Source organism: Hevea brasiliensis, chromosome 2 (assembly GCF_030052815.1).
Source record: "Hevea brasiliensis isolate MT/VB/25A 57/8 chromosome 2, ASM3005281v1, whole genome shotgun sequence".
NCBI classification, from domain to species: domain Eukaryota; kingdom Viridiplantae; phylum Streptophyta; class Magnoliopsida; order Malpighiales; family Euphorbiaceae; genus Hevea; species Hevea brasiliensis.
Genome location: NC_079494.1, coordinates 5,967,078 through 5,988,414, shown reverse-complemented (window position 1 = coordinate 5,988,414; position 21,337 = coordinate 5,967,078). Strand labels below are relative to the sequence as shown.

General features: G+C 38.6%; 1 protein-coding gene across 3 annotated transcripts; it reads left to right on the top strand.

Moving 5' to 3' along the window:
• The first annotated feature begins 1,492 nt into the window (after window positions 1–1,492).
• Window positions 1,493–6,308, top strand: LOC110661466 (xanthotoxin 5-hydroxylase CYP82C4). 3 transcript variants are annotated; one of them, XM_021820100.2, is made up of 4 exons: window positions 1,493–1,709; window positions 3,887–3,979; window positions 4,456–5,314; window positions 5,491–6,308. In XM_021820100.2, exons 2-4 carry the CDS (start codon window positions 3,975–3,977, stop codon window positions 6,112–6,114), a joined length of 1,488 nt encoding a protein of 495 aa, XP_021675792.2. In that variant the 5' UTR covers window positions 1,493–1,709; window positions 3,887–3,974; the 3' UTR covers window positions 6,115–6,308. The 3 variants fall into 3 exon arrangements, with proteins under 3 accessions (XP_021675792.2, XP_021675793.2, XP_021675791.2); XM_021820101.2 differs by having other exon boundaries at window positions 1,495–1,709; window positions 4,451–5,314; XM_021820099.2 differs by lacking the exons at window positions 1,493–1,709; window positions 3,887–3,979 and having other exon boundaries at window positions 3,986–5,314.
• Window positions 6,309–21,337: the final 15,029 nt, after the last annotated feature.

The window sequence follows — 21,337 nt, the reverse complement described above, 5'->3', positions numbered from 1 at the left end:
AATATTTTCCAAAGACCATCTCAGGTGGCAAGTTAAAATCCTAATTATAACTTACAACCATTCCATTGCTGCTGAAAAATTAATCAATTTTGAAAAATTGAGTCCGGATGAGGCCAAGGCCGGTTCAGGGCCTAAATCGATCTTAAACAATTTATAGGGGTCGGTTTCTATCTCTCTTCAATTTTGAATCAGAATTAGTTGCTCAATTCAATGGTCTGGTCCAATTTTAACTGTATTTAAAAAGATGATGTGGCGGATGCAGGAAGATGCCACATGGTAAGTCAGACCCAAGTGCTAAAACTAAAGCAGCCTCAAACTGGAAAAGGAATTACTATTGAATCGAATTGAACCGTTTCGAATTAAAACCTAGAGCTAATACAATTTTGATTCAATTCCTTTCTTAACACTAAATTGCTGATTTCCATTAGCTCAGACCTGAAAAGTTGCCAGGGCTACTTGGGACTTATATTTCTTCAAGTCGCACTCTTAATTTTAAGGATTTGGATAAGGTCCAAAGCTGCCACAAGACAAGAAAATTGGGCTGAGTTTGAACCAGAATCAGCTCGACTAAAATTATATCAAAACCAATTAAATTCAAATTAAGAATGATCAATTTTGATCTACTGATCTGATTCCGGCTCAAAAACTAAAATTTTCAATTAAAAAAAGTTTTAAAATTTAACTTCAAGATTTGATCAAATTGAATCAAAACAAATTAAATCAAAACAAAATTAAATCAGAATCCAAGCCAGAGTAACAATCAAAACCGAAACCAAAAGGCTTGAATCATATTTTGAGTTTCCATGACCTGAATTACCGGTCCAGTTCCAATTCCAATTAGGGCTGAGCATTCGGTTCAAGCTGAACAGAACCGAACCGAACCATCAAAACCGAATTAATCAAATTACCATATTTTAGAAACCAAACTGAACAGAAATGAAAGAAAAACCGAATCGAACAGAATCACTCTATTTTGATTTGATTTGGTTTGAACTGATTGATTTAGAGTTTTGAAGTATTTTTTAATTTAGACTTAATTTTTAAGTTATTTGATATGATTTTGACATTGATTTGAACCTAATAACTATTAATCAATGAAATTAAATAATTTATATATATAAAGTTATATATAATTTATAAATTTCTTATAAAAATAAATTAATTTAAAAATTAATAAAATAATTCAATTCAATTTAGTTTAATCATTTTTTTTTCTCTAAAATTGAACTGAATCAAAATAACTAAAATTTTTAAAATATAAAATCGAATCGGATCAAACTAAATTAAATTATTTTAAAAATTAAATTAAATTATTAAATTAAAATAATTTAATTTTATTTATCCAATTCAAACAAAATAATGCGCTCCTCTACTTCCCATTCCAGCTAGAGACGGACTGCGCCCACCACTAGCTGCCACTGTGACAGGGAAGAAAGGACTGGTAATGAGTGATATGGAGGAGGCTCCACAGCCCAACAAAATAATGAGCCATAAAAAGGTTTTAAAGGTTAGGCCCAAAGCAATTTTTGCGGTTTGTACGCTGCAAAACAATTAACAGCAAATGCAGACAGGCCATGCCAATCAATTATACCACAGCACTGAGGAAGAAGAAATTGTTAGTATCGTCCAGCAATGATTGTGCGTGAAAAATAATTTGAGCAGAGCACCAACAATTCAAACCAATGAGCCCATACAGTTCTGAATTTTAGGTATTATCTTTGAATTTTCTTCATTGTTCATCATTACATGATATCATGCATTAAATTTTGAGACATAAAATGCGTCTGTCTCTATCTCACACTATCCCCTTTGTTCCACTTTCTCCCACTATCTTTTGTTTTTCTTTGAAAATATACATTACTGATGTGTTAGGGTTTTTGGGTTTCTCCCGGCTTAGAACCTAGTGTTGGCACTGGAAATTGCTTGCATAACTTGTTTTATTGAGATTTACTTTATTGGACCCAACAGATCATTGTTTTTCTTCAGGAACCAGATACAGAGTATTTGCTTAATCTGTGCGAATATGATAGGAATCTTCATTTCTTTGCAATTTTTGTATCCTGGAAAAATTTTTTGAATGGTGACAGAAGGATATTAATTTTGCACAGAATTGAAGCAAACCCATTTGGATAATTACATTTTGACACAGGCAAATTTTGGTCTTTTGTGTGGTTGAAGTATGAAAATTTACAGACACCAACATCTGGATTTTTTTTTTCTAATAATTTTTAGGATGGGATGGGGATTGAGGAATGCCAAAAAATTGCAAGATTGGGGTCCCTGTCAAATCAAGCAGTATATAATTTCTGTTCATCATACTATGTTGTCTATATAATTAACCAATCATAATAAGAAAAATGTTTTGCTTAGTTTTTGGTTCTTTAGAGGCTATTTGTTATTGATGTTGAAAACTGCTTTTTATTTGTTTATTTAGAAGAACATTTTCCAGGTGTTTTAAGATTGAAATTAGAAGGTTAAAAAGTAATTTTTGAGACCGTTCTAAAATCAATTTGAAAAAAAAAATTGTTTAGCTGTTTTAAAATTTTTATGGCTAAAACACATCAAATTTAACTTAATTTAAATCATTTTTTAGTATTTTTTCAAATTTTTGAGGAGTTGTTTTCTCAACGGTAACTCAAATAGTAATGCTAAACAAGCCTTTAGATATAGTTGAAAAAAAGTAATTTAATGAAATTTAGGCTCCATTTGTTTGAAGGAAAATATTTTCTTGAAAAACATTTCCTTATTTTCCGATGTTTAGGGGTGTTTAATAAATTTGATCAAAGAAAAATAAGTTGTTGGTGAAAGGAAAATAACCTCAAAATAAGGGAATATGACTTCCCATTTTTAAAACCGGAAGTCATTTTCCTAATCTCATTTTCTCAATTTTCATAATACTTGATTTGGTAAATTGTGAATAATGACAAACAAAAAAAAAATTTTATGGAAAATATTTTCTTATAAAATTATTTTCATGAAAAATATTTTTCACATATAAATTATTTTTCATAGAACAAACGGAGCCTCAGTTGTTTGAGTTTTTATTATTAAAAGATGTCAAATTTAATATAAAAATGATTTTTAATAACTTATAACTAACATATTTAAAGTTGTATTTTTCTCATCACTCAAACAAATCCTTAATATAGAAGAATTTTTATTTTTTATTTTATTTTATTTCATGTAGAAGACCCAGATATGCTTCCTCAACTTTTCCATAGCAACCTGAATTTCAGTTGTCGCTGGTTACTGCATCCAGCATGTAGCAGGACAGATGATGCAGTATTAGAAATGTATAATGTGGAAACCATATTAAAGGGCAGTGTCATGAACCATGCATATTTGTCATGTTTGAATGAAGCCCTTGCGAGGCCGCACCCGCCCCCGGCGCGCACCCACCCCTCCCTCTTCCCCCCCCCCCCCCCCCAACCCCACAAGGTGGCTGCCTATCTTGAATTATTCTTAACTCATTTGAATATATGAATTGAACTTTCTATGCCCCATCATCCCCCTTTTTTTTAATCAAATATATATAGAATAACTTTTACTTGAATTATTCTGAACTCATTTGAATATGAATTGAATTTTCTATGCTCCATCTTCTTTTTTTTTTTTTAATCAAATATATTAAGAATAAATATTATGAGTTGGGACGCAGTATCATCAAGTTCCTATCCTGCTGTTCCTTTTGTGATTGCACCTATCGTTTGGAATGCAACAATTGCTGGGTTTTATTGTTCTGTTATTTGTTTATGCTAGAGCAAATTGATGTAATTTGATGATTTTGATATGGTCTACTTGCAATCCACCTACTGGTATCAGTTCATATCGTTGGAGATGCAAGAACTTTACAGTCTCTAACAAGTCAATAACATATGTGCTACAGGCATACCGAGGCCAAGTGAAACATTAGATATTTTAGTGGGTAGAAGGGCCTGTTAGATCTCTTCCCAGCCGCTGTACTCTGGAACTGAATGAGGTATGTAAACGTCATATTTTCTATGAACTGTCATCATCTTGCTGGATTAGCACCGTTAGGTGACTGTCATTTTCTTATGTTAAAATATTGTGAGATATAAATATTAATTTCAAGTGGCATTTTTCAGAAATTAAATGAGTATATGGGTTAATTATAATAGGGATAAATAATTCTATCATTATGAAAAATATTTGAAATTCTTCTGATATCTATATCAATCTATAAATTATATGTGTGTGTATACAGGGATGGCATGGCCAATGCAACAAATCACCAAACTTTGGTGTGCTTCATGCTGAATTTTGTTAAATTGTTGTTGGAGTAGGCTTATAAATTAACTAGGATTTCAGTTTGATATGCGAAAATCTGTAAATCAAATAATTAATTATGGATCCTTCTCTACAGTTAACCGCAATTGCTGTGTTTTTTTCCTTCATCTTTCTCTGCAATGCTTATATTCAATGGAAAAAGAGTAGCAAATGTAGCAAGATTAGAGAGGCTCCTGAACCAGCTGGTGCATGGCCAATCATTGGCCACCTTTATCCATTGGGTGGTGCTGATAAGCTTCTTCACCAAACACTTGGATCAATGGCTGATAAGCATGGGCCAGCATTTAACATCCGCATAGGCAGTCATCGTGCTTTTGTGGTTGCTAGTAGGGAATTGGCAAAGCAATGCTTCACCATAAATGACAAAGCCATTGCTTCTCGTCCCACTACAGCAGCCACAAAGCACATGTGCTATAACCACGCTGTATTTGGTTTTGCACCCTACAGCTCACATTGGCGTGAGATGAGAAAGATAGTAATGCTTGAACTTCTTTCAAAACGCCGACTGGAGATGGTGAAGCATGTCCAGGCTTCTGAAGTTGACTTGGGGATAAGGAAGCTTTATAGTCTATGGGCTCAAAATAATTGCCTTCCAGTGCTTGTTGAACTTAAACAGTGGTTTGAGGATATGACTCTTAATGTGATTGTTAGAGCAGTGGCTGGAAAACGATATACCGGTTCTTTTGATGATGATGAGACAAGACAGTGCCAGAAGGCAATTTCTCAATTCTTTCACTTGATGGGAATTTTTGTTGTTTCAGATGCACTTCCATTTCTATGGTGGTTGGATTTAGGGGGGCATGAAAGGGCAATGAAGAAGACAGCCAAGGACTTGGATGCTGTACTTGCAGGTTGGCTGACTGAGCATCGCCAAAGGAGAGTTTCTGGAGAGGCCAAGACTAAGGGTGAACAGGACTTCATTGATGTGATGTTGTCGCTTGAGGAGAAAGGCCACCTGGCAGGCTTCCAATATGATGCAGATACTAGTATCAAATCTACCTGTCTGGTATGCCTAACATACTATATAAAGAACTGATTTGAACCAACACTTGGTTTATGAAACATTCTTTATGCTCATATACGTATTATTTTTGTTAGAGCACTTGAAGTTGAATAACGTTCTAGTGATGGCCGTTGTATTTTTTAGATATGAATCTTACTCCTCAGGTTTCTTAATGGCAGGCTCTTATTGCTGGTGCTAGTGACACAACAACAACCACACTAACATGGGCCATCTCATTGCTTCTGAATAATAAACCAGCTTTGAAAAAGGCCCAAGAAGAACTAGACATCCATATTGGCATTGGACGTGAAGTTGATGAATCAGACATCAAAAACTTAGTATACCTTCAAGCCATGATCAAGGAAACCCTCCGTCTGTACCCAGTTGCTCCCCTGATACCCCGGGAATTCATGGAAGATTGTAACATAGCTGGGTATCATGTCCCAGCTGGCACTCGCTTATTAGTAAATGTATGGAAGATTCAGAGGGATCCGAGATTTTGGACAAATCCGACAGCTTTCCAGCCCGAGAGGTTTCTAACAAGCCATATGGATGTTGACGTCAGAGGTCAACACTATGAACTCCTTCCTTTTGGCTCTGGTAGACGATCATGCCCTGGTGCATCATTTGCACTCCATGCTCTCCACCTAGCACTTGCTAGGTTCCTTCATGCATTTGATTTGGCAACCCCAAATGACCAGCCTGTTGACATGACTGAGACACCCGGTACAACTTTACCAAAAGCAACCCCATTAGAGGTTCTTCTTTCCCCGCGTCTTCCTGCAAAACTCTATAGCTGTTGAAGTTTTAAAGTTTGGAGTTTCAATAAGACATGATAAGAAATAGGTTTTGAAAGTGATTTGAACAGGTTATGTCATGAAATGGATTTGTGTATTTTATCTGGTGTTACAGTCCAGACTTTGATGTGATATCATTGTATGATTTAGAAATCTAAATATTTGTATAATACCATAATTAAATTTGAAATTCTGGTCCATATAGCATACCCCCTGCTTTTTTTTTTCATGTTTACTCTCTAGAATCACTTGGAAATCCTGACATTGGAATTGATTGGCCAGAGCTCTATTTCCAAATAGTCATGATGTTTTAAAAGATAATAAATTGCTTGGTGACTTATGGGTAAATTGAACTAACTGTTCCTTAATTTTGATAGTTATTTCAATTTTATTACTTAATTTTAATTCATTAAAATAAAATTTTTTAATTTTATTTTTATTTAAAAAAAAAAGTCTTTTTAATTTGTAATAATAGGCTTTCAGTTTTTTTTTAACTGATACTAAATTAATATTTAATGAAAAATAAATCTATAAATTATTATTTTTTATTTTTTATATAAAATTAAAATATCGATAAAATATCATATATTAATAAAATATTATTTTAAAATTTAAAATTTTATTATTATTATTATATTAATTTTTTTATAATTACAAATTAAATTTTAATTAATAATAAATAACATATATAATTAATAATTTTATTAATAAATTAATTAAAATAAAATAATTTTAATGATAATAATTATTAATTAATTTAATCATTAAAATAAGAAATAACAAAAAAGTAAAATAGTAATCAGGTAAATTTTTACTTTAACATAGTCATATAACTTCATTAGGGTTGGAACAATTTAGACTTGAAGTGTGCTGTTTTGCCTTGATGCTTGTCAGCTCATTAAGGTTCTCCCTATCTTGTTCTGCCTTTCCAAGCTATATGGCATTTGAACAGCAGCCTGCAGGCTGACTAAGTTTGGGCACAGATTTTTTTTCTTTTAACAAATGTGTTCTTTGAGCTCAAACTAAAAGGAAAGCAACTCTTTTTCTTTCGTTTTATTTTTCATAGCATTCAGCACAAATATTCACTCACACTTCAAATTTATTTCTGTTTGAAGAAATTTTATGATGACCAACTTCTTCCATTATCCATTTTCAGATGCTCAAGAATTTTATAAGTGACCTATCGCTTTTCCTTTCATCACTAGTGAGAGAGCTAGAGGATCTTGTAGTCTGTCTTGGAGTAAAAAGTACCTAACCAGTGCTTCAATTTTAAATTTTAAAGATGTCTGTGAAATAAGAAACCATGTTCTTGCTCAAACAATTCTCAACCTACTGCTTTCTTTTCTTTTCTTTTTCTACACAAGTTTTGAGTTCATACTGCTTTGAAGATAAAATCATAGAAATAGGTAAGCATATTGACTTATGGCCAATTTGCCTCTATTAGCTATCCATTTTATCAGGTTTGCTATCATTTAAAAATAAGGAGAAAAGCATGGTTTGGTTTAAGGATGACCCATTGAATAGATTAAGTTTCATCACTGACTTTCTCTAGGCCCACTGATAGGTAAGCTCTACCCCAGATGTGCCCGCTAGATTAAGAACAGAACCAGATTCGGTCTTCCCTGTACTTGCTAGTGCTGGTGTTTAATTGTTGATCTACCGAAATCTCATGCCCATCTATGTTCATCTTACAATCGAATTATGGATTTAAATCTGCAATTACTTGCACTTATTGGGTTTATTTCCTTAATCTTTCTTTACTTTGCATTGTTTAGCAGGACAAGAATAACTTCAAGGACCAATTTTGGACAAGCACCAGAACCGACAGGTGCATGGCCAATCATAGGTCATCTTCATCTACCAGGTGGTTCTAGTCAGCTGCTTCACCAAACGCTTGGAGTGATGGCTGATAAGTATGGGCCTGCCTTCAGTCTCCGCCTAGGAAGCCACAAAGTGGCAGAGGAATGCTTCACCACTAATGATAGAGCGATTGCTTCTCGTCCCAGCACAGCAGCCACAAAGCACATGTGCTATAACGATGCAGTGTTTGGGTTTGCACCCTATTCCCCTCACTGGCGTTAGATGCGAAAGATAGTAATGTCAGAACTTCATTTTCTAGGTTTTGTTGTTTAGTTAATTTAACAAACCAAAACATTACCCTCGTTTTCTAATGGTGCCTAGCCTTTCATTAAACATATGGCATACACAACTTTTAAGTAAATAAATCCTGATGAATATCTCATATTTTATAATATTGAAGCTCAAAGGTACCTGATAATTAAAACACATTTTATAACATATAGCATGTAAAGAGATGATAAGGTTTATGCTTAAAGGATTATTAAAAGAGAGGAGAAACCATTGAAACTGGAGTAAAGGAATGAGAAAGACAAAGAAAAAAAAAAAAAATGAACACTAAATACTCCAAAGCAAGAAAAATCTCACAGAGATGAATCAATACTGATTTTACTTATCAATCAGAATCTCATCACAATTTCAACATCTGAATAGAACCCAAAAATAAGAAGGAATAAAAGAAGCTTTACGATCTAACAGAAAGGATTTTTCATTTGAGCATGTATTCCAACGTTTTCTTAGCCTAACCAAACAAAAAATAAAAAAAAAAATAAAAAACACAAATATTACTTTCAACACCATAGAGCTAAAATGTGTAACTTTTTTTTTTCTGTTAAATTTTAATTTTTTTTTCTAGCTATGTCACGACCCAACCTATGAGCCGGACTGGCACTAGGACCTGGGCCAGCCTAAAGCCCCTGAGGCCAGTAATCAGCCTAACTATTTATTAACCCAACTCTAAGGCCCATTTGGGCCCAATTTTAAGAAACCAACCGGACAGAGTCCGGTTATAAAATGGATCTTTCAACGGGGAGTTTTTGACTCACCCGACCTGCAAACACAATATATATAAATTTGGGGAGCTCAGCTCACCCTCCACATAATCATAACAACATAAAATAAATGGGAGCTCTGCTCCCTCATCCAGTCCATCAACATACATAAAATAATAAGTTTACAGGTCCAAAATAAGAATTTATATTATAGACCCAAATCAAATAAACATTTCTAACACATGCGGAAATTCTAAGATTTAACAAGTTATACAAACATTAATAATCGACCTGCGAGGGAGAAAGCAGGTTAACCTCAAAAATACCCTCCTGTGGCCTGGAAAAATATTGAACAGGAGTGAGCGTTTGACTCAGAGAGTAAAATATCAATTTTAACCATAATCTCTATAACTATCTAAAACTAATGCATCCTGTAGAGTGAAATGCAACATCAGCAACAAATTCACATCATAACAGCAAAAAGGTAATTTGGAGCACTCACACACCCAGTAATATCAATCATAATATATGGGAGCTGATCCCTTATACAGCTCTCTTAAATCCAACCTGGTGCCAGCGAAGAACTCAAGCCGGACTTTCGCTTAATAAACCAAATCGGGGTCCCAGCGAAGAACTCAAGCCGTGACTACCCCCGAAGGATCGGGTCCCAGCGAAGATCTCAAGCCGTGACTAACCGTCCTATCCATAGTACACACCACATCACACGCACGCTAACGCACACACACTGCTCCAAATTACCACAACAACATCCATGGCACTTTAACAGTTATGAATGCAACATAAAACGTGCCTATAGTTTAACTACATAGATACATACATATAAGTGATGCATGAGCATGCTTAAATATATAATAATATCGAAATTACAATTAAAATTAATATTTTACTCACAGACTTGACAACGGTCACTGTGGCGGCTGGGTGGAGGAAGAAGGCTGTCCCGGCTCACCTAACAATTATATTACAATTATTTAATACAATTGACTCAATACAAATCAATAAAAGACCAAATACGTCCTAAGTCGTGCCGAAAATCTGGCAGAGTCTCCCCTATACCTAGGACCTACCCAACCTGCAAAAGGGCTCAAAACACACTTCTATATTCACAATTCATATATCTATAACTCAATCACATCACACAGCCCCTCCTGGGCCCATCAAATCAGTCATCCATCACAATATGTAAAATTTCAATTTAGTCCTTATAATTGATCATTTCTGCAAAAACTGCCCAAACAAGCTCTAAAAATTCTAAAACTTTGCCCCGCGGTCCTTAGCAATATTACTAGGCTATTGCAAAAAGAATCATAATTTTCTGAGCTACCAAGAATATTTTATGGATTTTTAATCCTATTTAAGCACTAGAAAATTATGAAAAAGCAAGGTTCGGGTTTATCTTTGCCGATTCCGACTTCGGGGACGCGCTCGGGACATCTGACAATGGTGGGGTAGCCAAAACCTCGGTTCAATTCGGAGACTTTTTTCGGTAGCCGGTCTGTCTGGCCGAAAATTCACAGACCCGGACAACTGTCGAATTTCCGCGAATTGAGGATACCTACACGAAGCCCACAACACGAGGGTTAGTATAAAATTTTTACTAAATTTTCTAAGCTCAATTAATGCTCGGAAAAATACTGCGAAGTTTCGTGGGACCCACCGAAAAACGGTGTCGAAAAAATTTGAAATTTATATCTCCGCGAAGCTCTAGACGAGTGGAGCACTCTGGTACTCTCGGTTTTCTCGTGGGGTTCACTGTTTGTGAGAAATTTAGCCCAAAAATCAAAATGGGCTAAAACTTCCCGGGCAAAAATTGGACAAACCACTCGATGGATTTCGGTGTTCTTGGTGTCTATGGAAAGCTCTCGACGAGTAGATGAGTTTAGACACAAGACCCGATTCGATTGGTGGCCGGATTTCGGCCGGGAAGATGAAGCGGCGCGCTTGCACGTCGCGTTGCTTCAGGCGCCGTTTTCCGGCGTTCCAGGCAGCGACCGGTGGGCTGGGAAGGCTTAGGATGGGCACCGGCGAGCTGGGGTGGCAGGGGAGGCGGCGGCACAGCAAGGGGAGGAGGGAGGAGAGAGAAAACGGGAGAGAAGGGGAGGGAGGTCGGGACGCGCGCGGGGAGGAGGAAGAAAAAAAAGAAGACAGGTCAGATTCGACCGGTCCGATCCGGTCGGGTTCGATTCAGTCGGTTCGATTTAGGATACAAAATTTTAAATTTTTACTCTTCCTTGGGATCGAAAACGAGATCCAAAAATTTTGAAAAAATTCTAGAAAACTCAGAAAAATTTGTAGACTCCAAATATATTTTTAGTTTTGCTACGTGGTCTTTAAATAAATTTTTAAAAATCATCAAAATTTATATTTTCAGAAAATCGAACCTGATTTTTAAAATCTGAAAAATCTCAAATAATTTCTTAAAATTTAAATAAAATTAAAATATCAATAATACTCATAAAATAATAAAATTTAAAATTTTGGGGTGTTACATTCTTCCCCCCTTACAGAAAATTCGTCCTCGAATTTTACACAAGGCAGAATAAAGTACATGATTACACATTGAACAGATAAGGGTACTTGCTACGCATGTCCCGTTCTGACTCCCAGGTGCACTCTTCCACTGACTGACTCCTCCACAAAACCTTAACCATAGGGATCTGTTTTGATCTTAGCTGTCTTACTTGGTAGTCCACTATGGCTACAGGTTGCTCCTTAAATGTCAAATTTTCTTTTAGCTCTATTACAACCGGCTGTAGTACATGGGAAGGATCTGGAATGTATTTCCTGAGCATGGAGATGTGAAACACAGGATGAACATGAGAAAGGTTGGGTGGTAGCTCCAACCGGTAGGCAACTGCTCCAACTCTATCAGTAACCTCAAAAGGTCTGATATACCGAGATGCCAACTTGCCCTTCTTTCCAAATCTCATGACTCCCTTCATTGGAGAAACCTTCAGGAATACATAGTCGCCTACTGCAAACTCCACATCCCTCCGTCTGGGGTCTGCATAACTCTTCTGCCTACTGAAAGCTGTTTTCAATTGTTCCCTGATTAAAGGAACTACCTCTGAAGTGTACTGCACTAGGTCTACATCATGCACCTTCGCTTCTCCTATTTCCATCCAACACAGAGGAGACCTACACTTTCTCCCATATAGTGCCTCATAGGGTGCCATCCCTATGCTGGAATGGTAACTGTTGTTGTAGGCAAACTCCACCAAAGCTAGCTGATCATCCCATTGACCTCCAAAATCCAAAACACTCATGCGAAGCATGTCTTCCAGTGTTTGGATTGTCCTTTCGGACTGTTCGTCTGTTTGAGGGTGGAAAGCCGTACTAAAGTTCAACTGTGTGCCAAGTGGCTCCTGCAACTTTCTCCAAAACCGAGAAGTGAACTGGGGCCCTCTGTCAGATATTATGGAAGCTGGAACTCCATGTAATCTGACTATTTCTTGAATGTAGAGTCGGGCGTGCTGTGCCACAGAATATGTAGTCTTCACAGGCAAGAAGTGAGCTGATTTGGTTAGACGGTCTACAATTACCCATATCGAATCATATCCTCGCGTGGTATGAGGCAACCCAATCACAAAATCCATAGTGATCATTTTCCACTTCCATTCTGGGATAGGGAGTTCTTGCAGCTTCCCTGACGGTCTCTGATGTTCAAACTTCACTTTCTGACAAGTCAAGCACTTGGACACAAAGTCTGCTATGTCTCTCTTCATGCCATTCCACCAATAGCTATCCTTCACATCATGATACATCTTGGTGGAGCCTGGGTGGACACTGTACAGTGTACAGTGTGCCTCTCGCATGATTTCATCTCTGAGATTGTCCACATCAGTCACACATATTCTAGAACCTTGCACTAGGGCGCCATCATTGGCAAATCCAAACTCACTACCTTCACCTTGTTGTACTCTTTCTATGATTTTTATCAATTGTTGGTCTCTGTGCTGGGAAACTCTAACTCTGTCTCGCAAGTCTGGCCTCACTGAAAAATGAGCCAACAATACCCCCTCATCTGAAAGATCTAGGATTAAACCTTGATCCATCAACTCATGTACTTCCCGAATCAATGATCTTTTCTCTGTTGAAATGTGCGCCAAACTGCCAGAAGATTTTCTGCTCAAAGCATCTGCTACTACATTAGCCTTCCCAGGGTGGTACTGGATGGTGCAATCATAGTCTTTCAGAAGCTCCATTCATCTCCTCTGTCTCAAGTTTAAATTCCTCCATTGGAAGATGTACTTCAAACTCTTGTGGTTGGTGTATATCTCGCACACTTCACCATACAGGTTGTGTCTCCAGATTTTTAGTGCAAAGACTACAGCCGCCATTTCCAAATCATGGGTGGGGTAGTTCTGCTCATGCCTCTTCAACTGCCTTGAAGCATAAGCCACTACTTTTCCATTCTGCATCAAAACACACCCTAGGCCAACTCTGGAGGCGTCACAGTACACGGTGTATCCTTCACCACTCATAGGTAGTGTCAACACAGGGGCGGTGGTTAGACACTCTTTAAGCTTCTGGAAGCTCTCCTCACAGTCATTTGTCCAAATAAATGGAACATTCTTCCTTGTTAACTTAGTTAGGGGAGCCGCTATCCTGGAAAAATCTTACACAAATCGCCTATAATAGCCAGCCAGACCCAAAAAACTTCGCACCTCAGTGACTGTTGTAGGCCTAAGCCAATCAGTTACAGCTTCAATTTTCTTGGGATCCACTTGAATGCCGTCACTAGAAACCACGTGTCCCAAGAATGAGATGCTTTCTAGCCAAAATTCACATTTTGAAAATTTGGCATATAGCTGGTGCTCCCTCAAAGTTTGCAACACCATCCTCAAGTGCCACACGTGTTCTCCCTCGGTCCGAGAGTACACCAAAATGTGATCTATGAATACGATGACAAAACGGTCCAAAAATGGCTTGAACACCCTGTTCATCAAGTCCATGAAGGCTGCTGGTGCATTAGTGAGTCCAAAAGATATCACCAAGAACTCATAATGACCATATCTTGTTCTGAATGCCGTTTTGGACACATCCTCATTCCTGATTCTCAACTGATGGTAGCCTGATCGCAAGTCTATCTTGGAAAAGAATCTAGCCCCTTGGAGCTGATCAAACAAATCATTGATCCGAGGAAGTGGATACTTGTTCTTCACAGTCACCTTATTCAGTTGTTTATAGTCAATACACAACCTTAATGACCCATCCTTCTTTCTCACAAATAGAACAGGAGCACCCCAGGGTGAAGTGCTCGGACGTATAAAACCCTTGTCCAAAAGCTCCTGTAGTTGCTCCTTTAGCTCCTTCAATTATGCTGGTGCCATCCTGTAAGGCGGCATTGATATGGGATTTGTACCCGGCACAATATCAATGCAGAACTCTATTTCCCTTCTTGGTGGTAACCTTGGAAGCTCCTCAGGGAAGACATCCATGAATTCTCTGACAACAGGAATATTTTCCATGTTAACACCTTCTACAGATGTATCTCTCACCAATGCCAAATATCCTTGACATCCACGCCTCAACATTTTTCTAGCACTAATTGCTGACACCAAATTATATGGAGCCACGCTCCTGTCACCATCAAAGCTAAACTCTTCCACACCAGGTATGTGGAAATGTATCTTTTTATTCCTGCAGTCTAAAGTGGCATAATGAGTTGCCAACCAGTCCATCCCCAAAATTACATCAAAATCTATCACTGGTAGAGGAACCAAGTCTGCTGGGAGGATCTTTCCATCCACCACTACTGGGATACCCGGAAAAACTATATCTACATCTATGTTGTCACTAAGTGGGATAGCTATTGACAAAGGACATTCTAAGGTTGTAGGGTATCTACCCAATCTCATGGCAAACACAGGAGAGACAAATGAGTGCGTAGCACCCGGATCTATTAAGACACGAGCCTCATAGGAACAGACCAGAAGAATACCTGCCACAACTGCATTTGAAGCCTGAGCATCCTGATGGGTCAGGGTGAAAACCCAAGCTTGACCCTTACCCTGAGTGGCAGAACCCTGATACTGACTTCTACCTCCTGATCTGCCTCCAAATCCACGTCCCCCTTGTCCTCGCCCCGCCATCGAATCGACTACCCGCTATCTTGGAAGCACCGGATACAATCGACGAGGAACATTTGCAACAGAACCTCGTGACCCCATCTGGCTCGGCTGAACATGGGGCATTCCCTAGCAAAGTGACTGGTTGGCCACACCTGAAGCATACTCTTGAACCCATCATACAAGGTCCTGAATGTCCTCTCCCACACTGTGCACAAGGTGCCAAGGAGGATCTGAACTGCACCAGGCTGCACTGAACTGTGACCACTGCTAGATCTGTACCCTGGTCTGAACCCTCGTGGTTTGTGTCTAAAACCACTCTTCTTGTTTCTACTTCTTCCTCTGTAATTAGTCTGGCCACCACTATCCGAAGTACCCATATGGGGAACACCTGAAGAACCCTCTGCTCTGTTTTTCTTTACCCTTCCGCTGTCATCCACAGCATAGCTAATCTCTATCTGTCTGGCTCAATCAACTACCACATCAAAAGACTGATCAGACATCATGGCCAAGTTTGCATACCTCCTATCCAGCCCCTTTAGGAATCTCTTCACCTTCATAGTTTCTATAGCTACTGCTGTAGGGGCATACCTGCTCAATTCCAGAAATTCTGTAGCATATTCATCTACAGACTTGTCATTCTGTCTTAAGGCCTCAAAGGCCCACTGCTTTTGGTCTCTGAAACTTTCTGGCACAAACCGATTAATGAACAGTTCCACAAACTGAGTCCACGACAAACCCTCCATCCGAGGTGATATGTAGTCATTCATCCATTGTCTAGGCATAGGCTCCATGACATGCTGCATACACTCTATAAGTCTTATATCAGTCAATCGCACTGCTCTCATGCGCAGAATCAAAAACTAATATGCGTCGTCTGACACATCATAAGTACCAGGCACTAGCTTCTTAAAATTGATGATCTATTTGTAAGGTTCCCCTCTTGGTACGGTGGACTGCTGCTGCTGTGGAGGGTGGACCATATATTGCGCTATCATATCGATGGTTCTCTGCAACCTAGCTAGAGTAGCTGCCATGGGGTCCATGGGACCCTGTGCCATAAAAGACTGATCCTGAACTGGTGGCAGCTGCTCTTCTACTTGAGCAGCTCTAGGCCTCCTACCCCATCTCCTCAGGGTAGGCGCCTCATCCTGTGCTGACACCTCATCAGGCACATCTGGTTCTGGTGCAGTGGCAGCTCTCTTGCTTCTACGCATTTTCCTGAAATTCAGCAGCATTAGCCCACAAAATTCAAAACTGCACATTACATAGCTCTATAGACTCATGTTTACACACAATATATAAAGCAGAAACTAGAAGCAAAGATGACAACACAAGACAAATGTGGACTTTATTTTCCGCACGTGACTCCTAATAGACTCTTCCCAACACTTTAGACAATCAATCCCTAATAATCTGGAGCCTAAGCTCTGATACCACATTTGTCACGACCCAACCTATGGGCCGGACCGGCACTAGGACCTGGGCCAGCCTAAAGCCCCTGAGGTCCGTAGTAAGCCTAACTATTCATTAACCCAACTCTAAGGCTCATTTGGGCCCAATTTCAAGTAACCAACCGGACAGAGTCCGGCCATAAAATGGACCTTTCAACGGGGAGTTTTTGACTCACCCGACCTGTAAACACAATATATATAAATTTGGAAAGCTCAGCTCACCCTCCACATAATCATAACAACATAAAATAAATGGGAGCTCTGCTCCCTCATCCAGTCCATCAACATGCATAAAATAATAAGTTTACAGGTCCAAAATAAGAATTTATATTACAGACCCAAATCAAATAAACATTTCTAACACATGCGGAAATTCTAAGATTTAACAAATTATACAAACATTAATAATCGACCTGCGAGGGAGAAAGCAGGTTAACCTCAAAAATACCCTCCTGTGGCCTAGAAAAATATTGAACAGGAGTGAGCGTTCGACTCAGAGAGTAAAATATCAATTTTAACCATAATCTCTATAACTATCTAAAACTAATGCATCCTGTAGAGTGAAATGCAACATCAGCAACAAATTCACATCATAACAGCAAAAAGGTAATTTGGAGCACTCACACACCCAGTAATATCAATCATAATATATGGGAGCTGATCCCCTATACAGCTCTCTTAAATCCAACCTGGTGTCAGCGAAGAACTCAAGTCGGACTTTCGCTTAATAAACCAAATTAGGGTCCCAGCGAAGAACTCAAGCCGTAACTACCCCCGAAGGATCGGGTCCCAGCGAAGATCTCAAGCCGTGACTACCCGTCCTATCCATAGTACACACCACATCACACGCACGCCAACGCACACACACTGCTCCAAATTACCACAATAACATCCATGGCACTTTAACAGTTATGAATGCAACATAAAACGTGCCTATAGTTTAACTACATAGATACATACATATAAGTGATGCATGGGCATGGTTAAACATATAATAATATCGAAATTACAATTAAAATTAATATTTTACTCACAGACTTGACAACGGTCACTGTGGCGGCTGGGCGGAGGAAGAAGGCTGTCCCGGCTCACCTGACAATTATATTACAATTATTTAATATAATTGACTCAATACAAATCAATAAAATACCAAATACGTCCTAAGTCGTGCCAAAAATCCGGCAGAGTCTCCCCTATACCTAGGACCTACCCAACCTGTAAAAGGGCTCAAAACACACTTCTATATTCACAATCCATATATCCACAACTCAATCACATCACACAGCCCCTCCTGGGCCCATCAAATCAGTCATCCATCACAATATGCAAAATTTCAATTTAGTCCTTATAATTGATCATTTCTGCAAAAACTGCCCAAACAAGCTCTAAAAATTCTAAAACTTTGCCCCGCGGTCCTTAGCAATATTACTAGGCTATTGCAAAAAGAATCATAATTTTCTGAGCTACCAAGAATATTTTATGGATTTTTAATCCTATTTAAGCACTAGAAAATTACGAAAAAGCAAAGTTCGGGTTTACCTTTGCCGATTCCGACTTCGGGGACGCTCTCGGGATGTCTGACAATGGTGGGGTTGTAACGGCCCGGCCCACTAGTGATATTGTCCGCTCTGGACCGAAGCTCTCACGGTTTTAAAACGCGTTACTAGGGGTTACGAACTACCAACTCATAAACCCAGCATCTCTCCCGTGTTTTGCCGATGTGGGTTTTGCCTAGGGTGTTACAATCTACCCCCCTTATGGGACTCAGCATCCTCGCTGAGGTTTGCCCTACCATCGCTCAAGGTTGCACGTGGAGCAGCTCTGATACCACAAATATAATGGTCCGGCCTACTAGTGATATTGTCCGCTCTGGGCCCAAGCCCCTCACGGTTTTAAAATTCGTCAATAGGGGTTACGAACCACCAACTCATAAACCCAACATCTCTCCCGTGTTTTGCCGATGTGGGATTTGCCTAGGGTGTTACAGGGGTAGCCAAAACCTCGGTTCAATTCGGAGACTTTTTCCGGTAGCCGATCTGTCTGATCGAAAATTCACAGACCCGGACAACTGTCGAATTTCCGCGAATTGAGGATACCTACACGAAGCCCACAACACGGGGGTTAGTATAAAATTTTTAAAGAATTTTCTAAGCTCAATTAATGCTCGGAAAAACACTTCGAAGTTTCGTGGGACCTACCGAAAAACAGTGTCGAAAAAATTTGAAATTTATATCACCGCGAAGCTCTCGACGAGTGGAGCGCTCTGGTACTCTCGGTTTTCTCGTGGGGTTCACGGTTTGCGAGAAATTTAGCCCAAAAGTCAAAATGGGCTAAAACTTCCCGAGCAAAAATTGGACAAACCGCTCGATGGATTTCGGTGTTCTTGGTATCTATGGAAAGCTCTCGACGAGTAGATGAGTTTAGACACAAGACCCAATCCGATTGGTGGCCGAATTGGCCGGATTTCGGCTGGGAAGACGAAGCGGAGCGCTTGTGTGTCGCCTCACTTCGGGCGCCGTTTTCCAACTTTCCAGGCTGCGGTCGGTGGGCTGGGACGGCTAGGGATGGGCGTCGGCGAGCTGGGGTGGCAGGGGAGGTGGCGGCACAGCAAGGGGAGGAGGGAGGAGAGAGAAAATGGGAGAGAAGGGGAGGGAGGTCGGGACGCGAGTGGGGAGGAGGAAGAAAAAGAAGAAGACCGGTCCGATTCGATCGGTCCGATCCGGTCCGGTTCGATTCGGCCGGTTCGATTTAGGATACAAAATTTTGAATTTTTACTCTGTCTTGGGATCGAAAACGAGATCCAAAAATTCCGAAAAAATTTTAGAAAACTCAAAAAAATTTTTAGACTCCAAATATATTTTTAGTTTTGCTACATGGTTTTTAAATAAATTTTTAAAAATCATCAAAGTTTATATTTTCGGAAAATCGAATCCGATTTTTAAAATCCGTAAAATCTCAAATAATTTCTTAAAATTTAAATAAAATTAAAATATCAATAATACTCATAAAATAATAAAATTTAAAATTTTAGGGTGTTATAAGCTAATATTAATGCAGCCAAAAAGAATGAAAATAAATGCAATAAAAGCATAAGAAACCATATCAGCAATCTCTTCTGATGTGTACATGCCATGAAAGGAAAGGACGGCCAAAATATCAAAGGGCAATTTAGTTATAGTTGCGTACTTGGGAGATCTTCGACTTAAATATCCTGTAACATTTTCAGAAACACCTGCAACGCCAGGATGTGCTTCGTGCCAACCACGCAGACTTGCTTGTTCTTGCACTTCAAGCATGCTTTTCCTTTCTTCCTCCACCAGCATGTCAAGCCACCTCTTAGCCATGAAAATCTTGACAGCTTCAGTCCCTTCCTTCACTACTTCTGATGGTGGGATGGCAAGAGGATTCTGTTCAAGTTCAATTTGGTCAAATTATCCAGCCGCCCAAATGGCTGAAGGGTGACTTTCAAGGGTGACTTTCTAGCCTTTATGAAGGCATTTCTCGGGGTTCAAATCTTTCTTCATACACTTGAGAAATGCCACATTTTACTGTAAGCATCTCTAAGATATACTCTTTGAATGGAACAGAATTATCTTGATGGTTGGAGGGACCTACGTCTGGAGATTTTGGCAATTCCTCTGCTTATTCTAAGACTTTCCGAAGGCCATGGCCTCGCCAAACTTTATAAATTTTTTATTTAAGTCTTTATATTTTTTATAAATTTATTAGAAATATATCTTTAGTCCCCAAACTTTGAAAAACTTCTATATATACTCTTATATTTTTTTATTATTTTTCATAAAAGTATATATTTAACGCTCTTAAATTATGAAAATATTGTTATAAACATTGAAATTTTTTAAAATTATTATTATTATTAATATTATTTACTTATAATCCTTTTAAATTTAATTTTTAATTTATTCTTAAAATTTTTATATGTTTTTAAAGTATTATAGCTACCTGTGGCTTTTAAAATAAAAAAATTTTCAATTAACTCTTTAAATATTCAAAATTTTCTTTTGCCACGGTTTCCTTTGGCGCCTCCAATCTGAACCTTCTAGCTCCGCCGTGTCTTGGTGATATCGTAGCTATAGGGGAGATGAAAAACCATTGAAACCGAAGCAGTAAGAGGGAGACAAAGCAAATGGGTAGAGGTGCCACTTAGCAAAAAAATTAGAGTAAACATTTGTCAATATTATTTGATATTGTGTAAAATTATTTTAAAGTTCAGCGCATAGAAATGAAATTAACCTTTTGTCAGTCCTTCGATTGGTCTGGGTCATATGCTGATATTCTTTGGACTTGAAACTGATTTCCAATCTTTACAGCCATTAGTCGGAATCATGTGAAAACGTTTCAGGAGACTCAGAACAAGCACGAAAGTATGAACTGCTAGAGCGCTATCTAAATACAGCTACGCACCCACACCAGTAGCCTCACGAAGATTGATTTCCTTTGAAATTTGGTCGGCAAGATAATCAATCATAAGCCCTTCCTCCCCTTCAAACTCAACTCCCAATTCTTTACCAAAACGAATAGACTTACCTGCTTCTTTGAATGGAGAGACACATTGTTCCTCCACATAATTTTATAGAAGGGCCTCATTTCTACGAAGGATATCACTATCAGTTTAGAGTCCCTTTTCTTTCTCCCAGATCCAATCTTAGGATAGAAATCACATAAATCAGTAATTGGACTTCCTTTGGACCTTTGTTTAATGAGCCTATTTGCTTTGTAAGATGATAAAGGGAGATTACTTTCAAGGCTTGGGCTTTTCTGTTGTTGGTTGCAAGAGCTAAAAGAAAAAGCAATAAAAACACGTATCCTTCTA

Bases quoted from the DNA above. Each gene is read 5' to 3' on its own strand.
- LOC110661466 (XM_021820099.2), top strand. From the start codon at position 4,367: ATGGATCCTTCTCTACAGTTAACCGCAATTGCTGTGTTTTTTTCCTTC. The intron at 5,315-5,490 runs GTATGCCTAACA...TCTTAATGGCAG, and splicing joins GTATCAAATCTACCTGTCTG to GCTCTTATTGCTGGTGCTAG.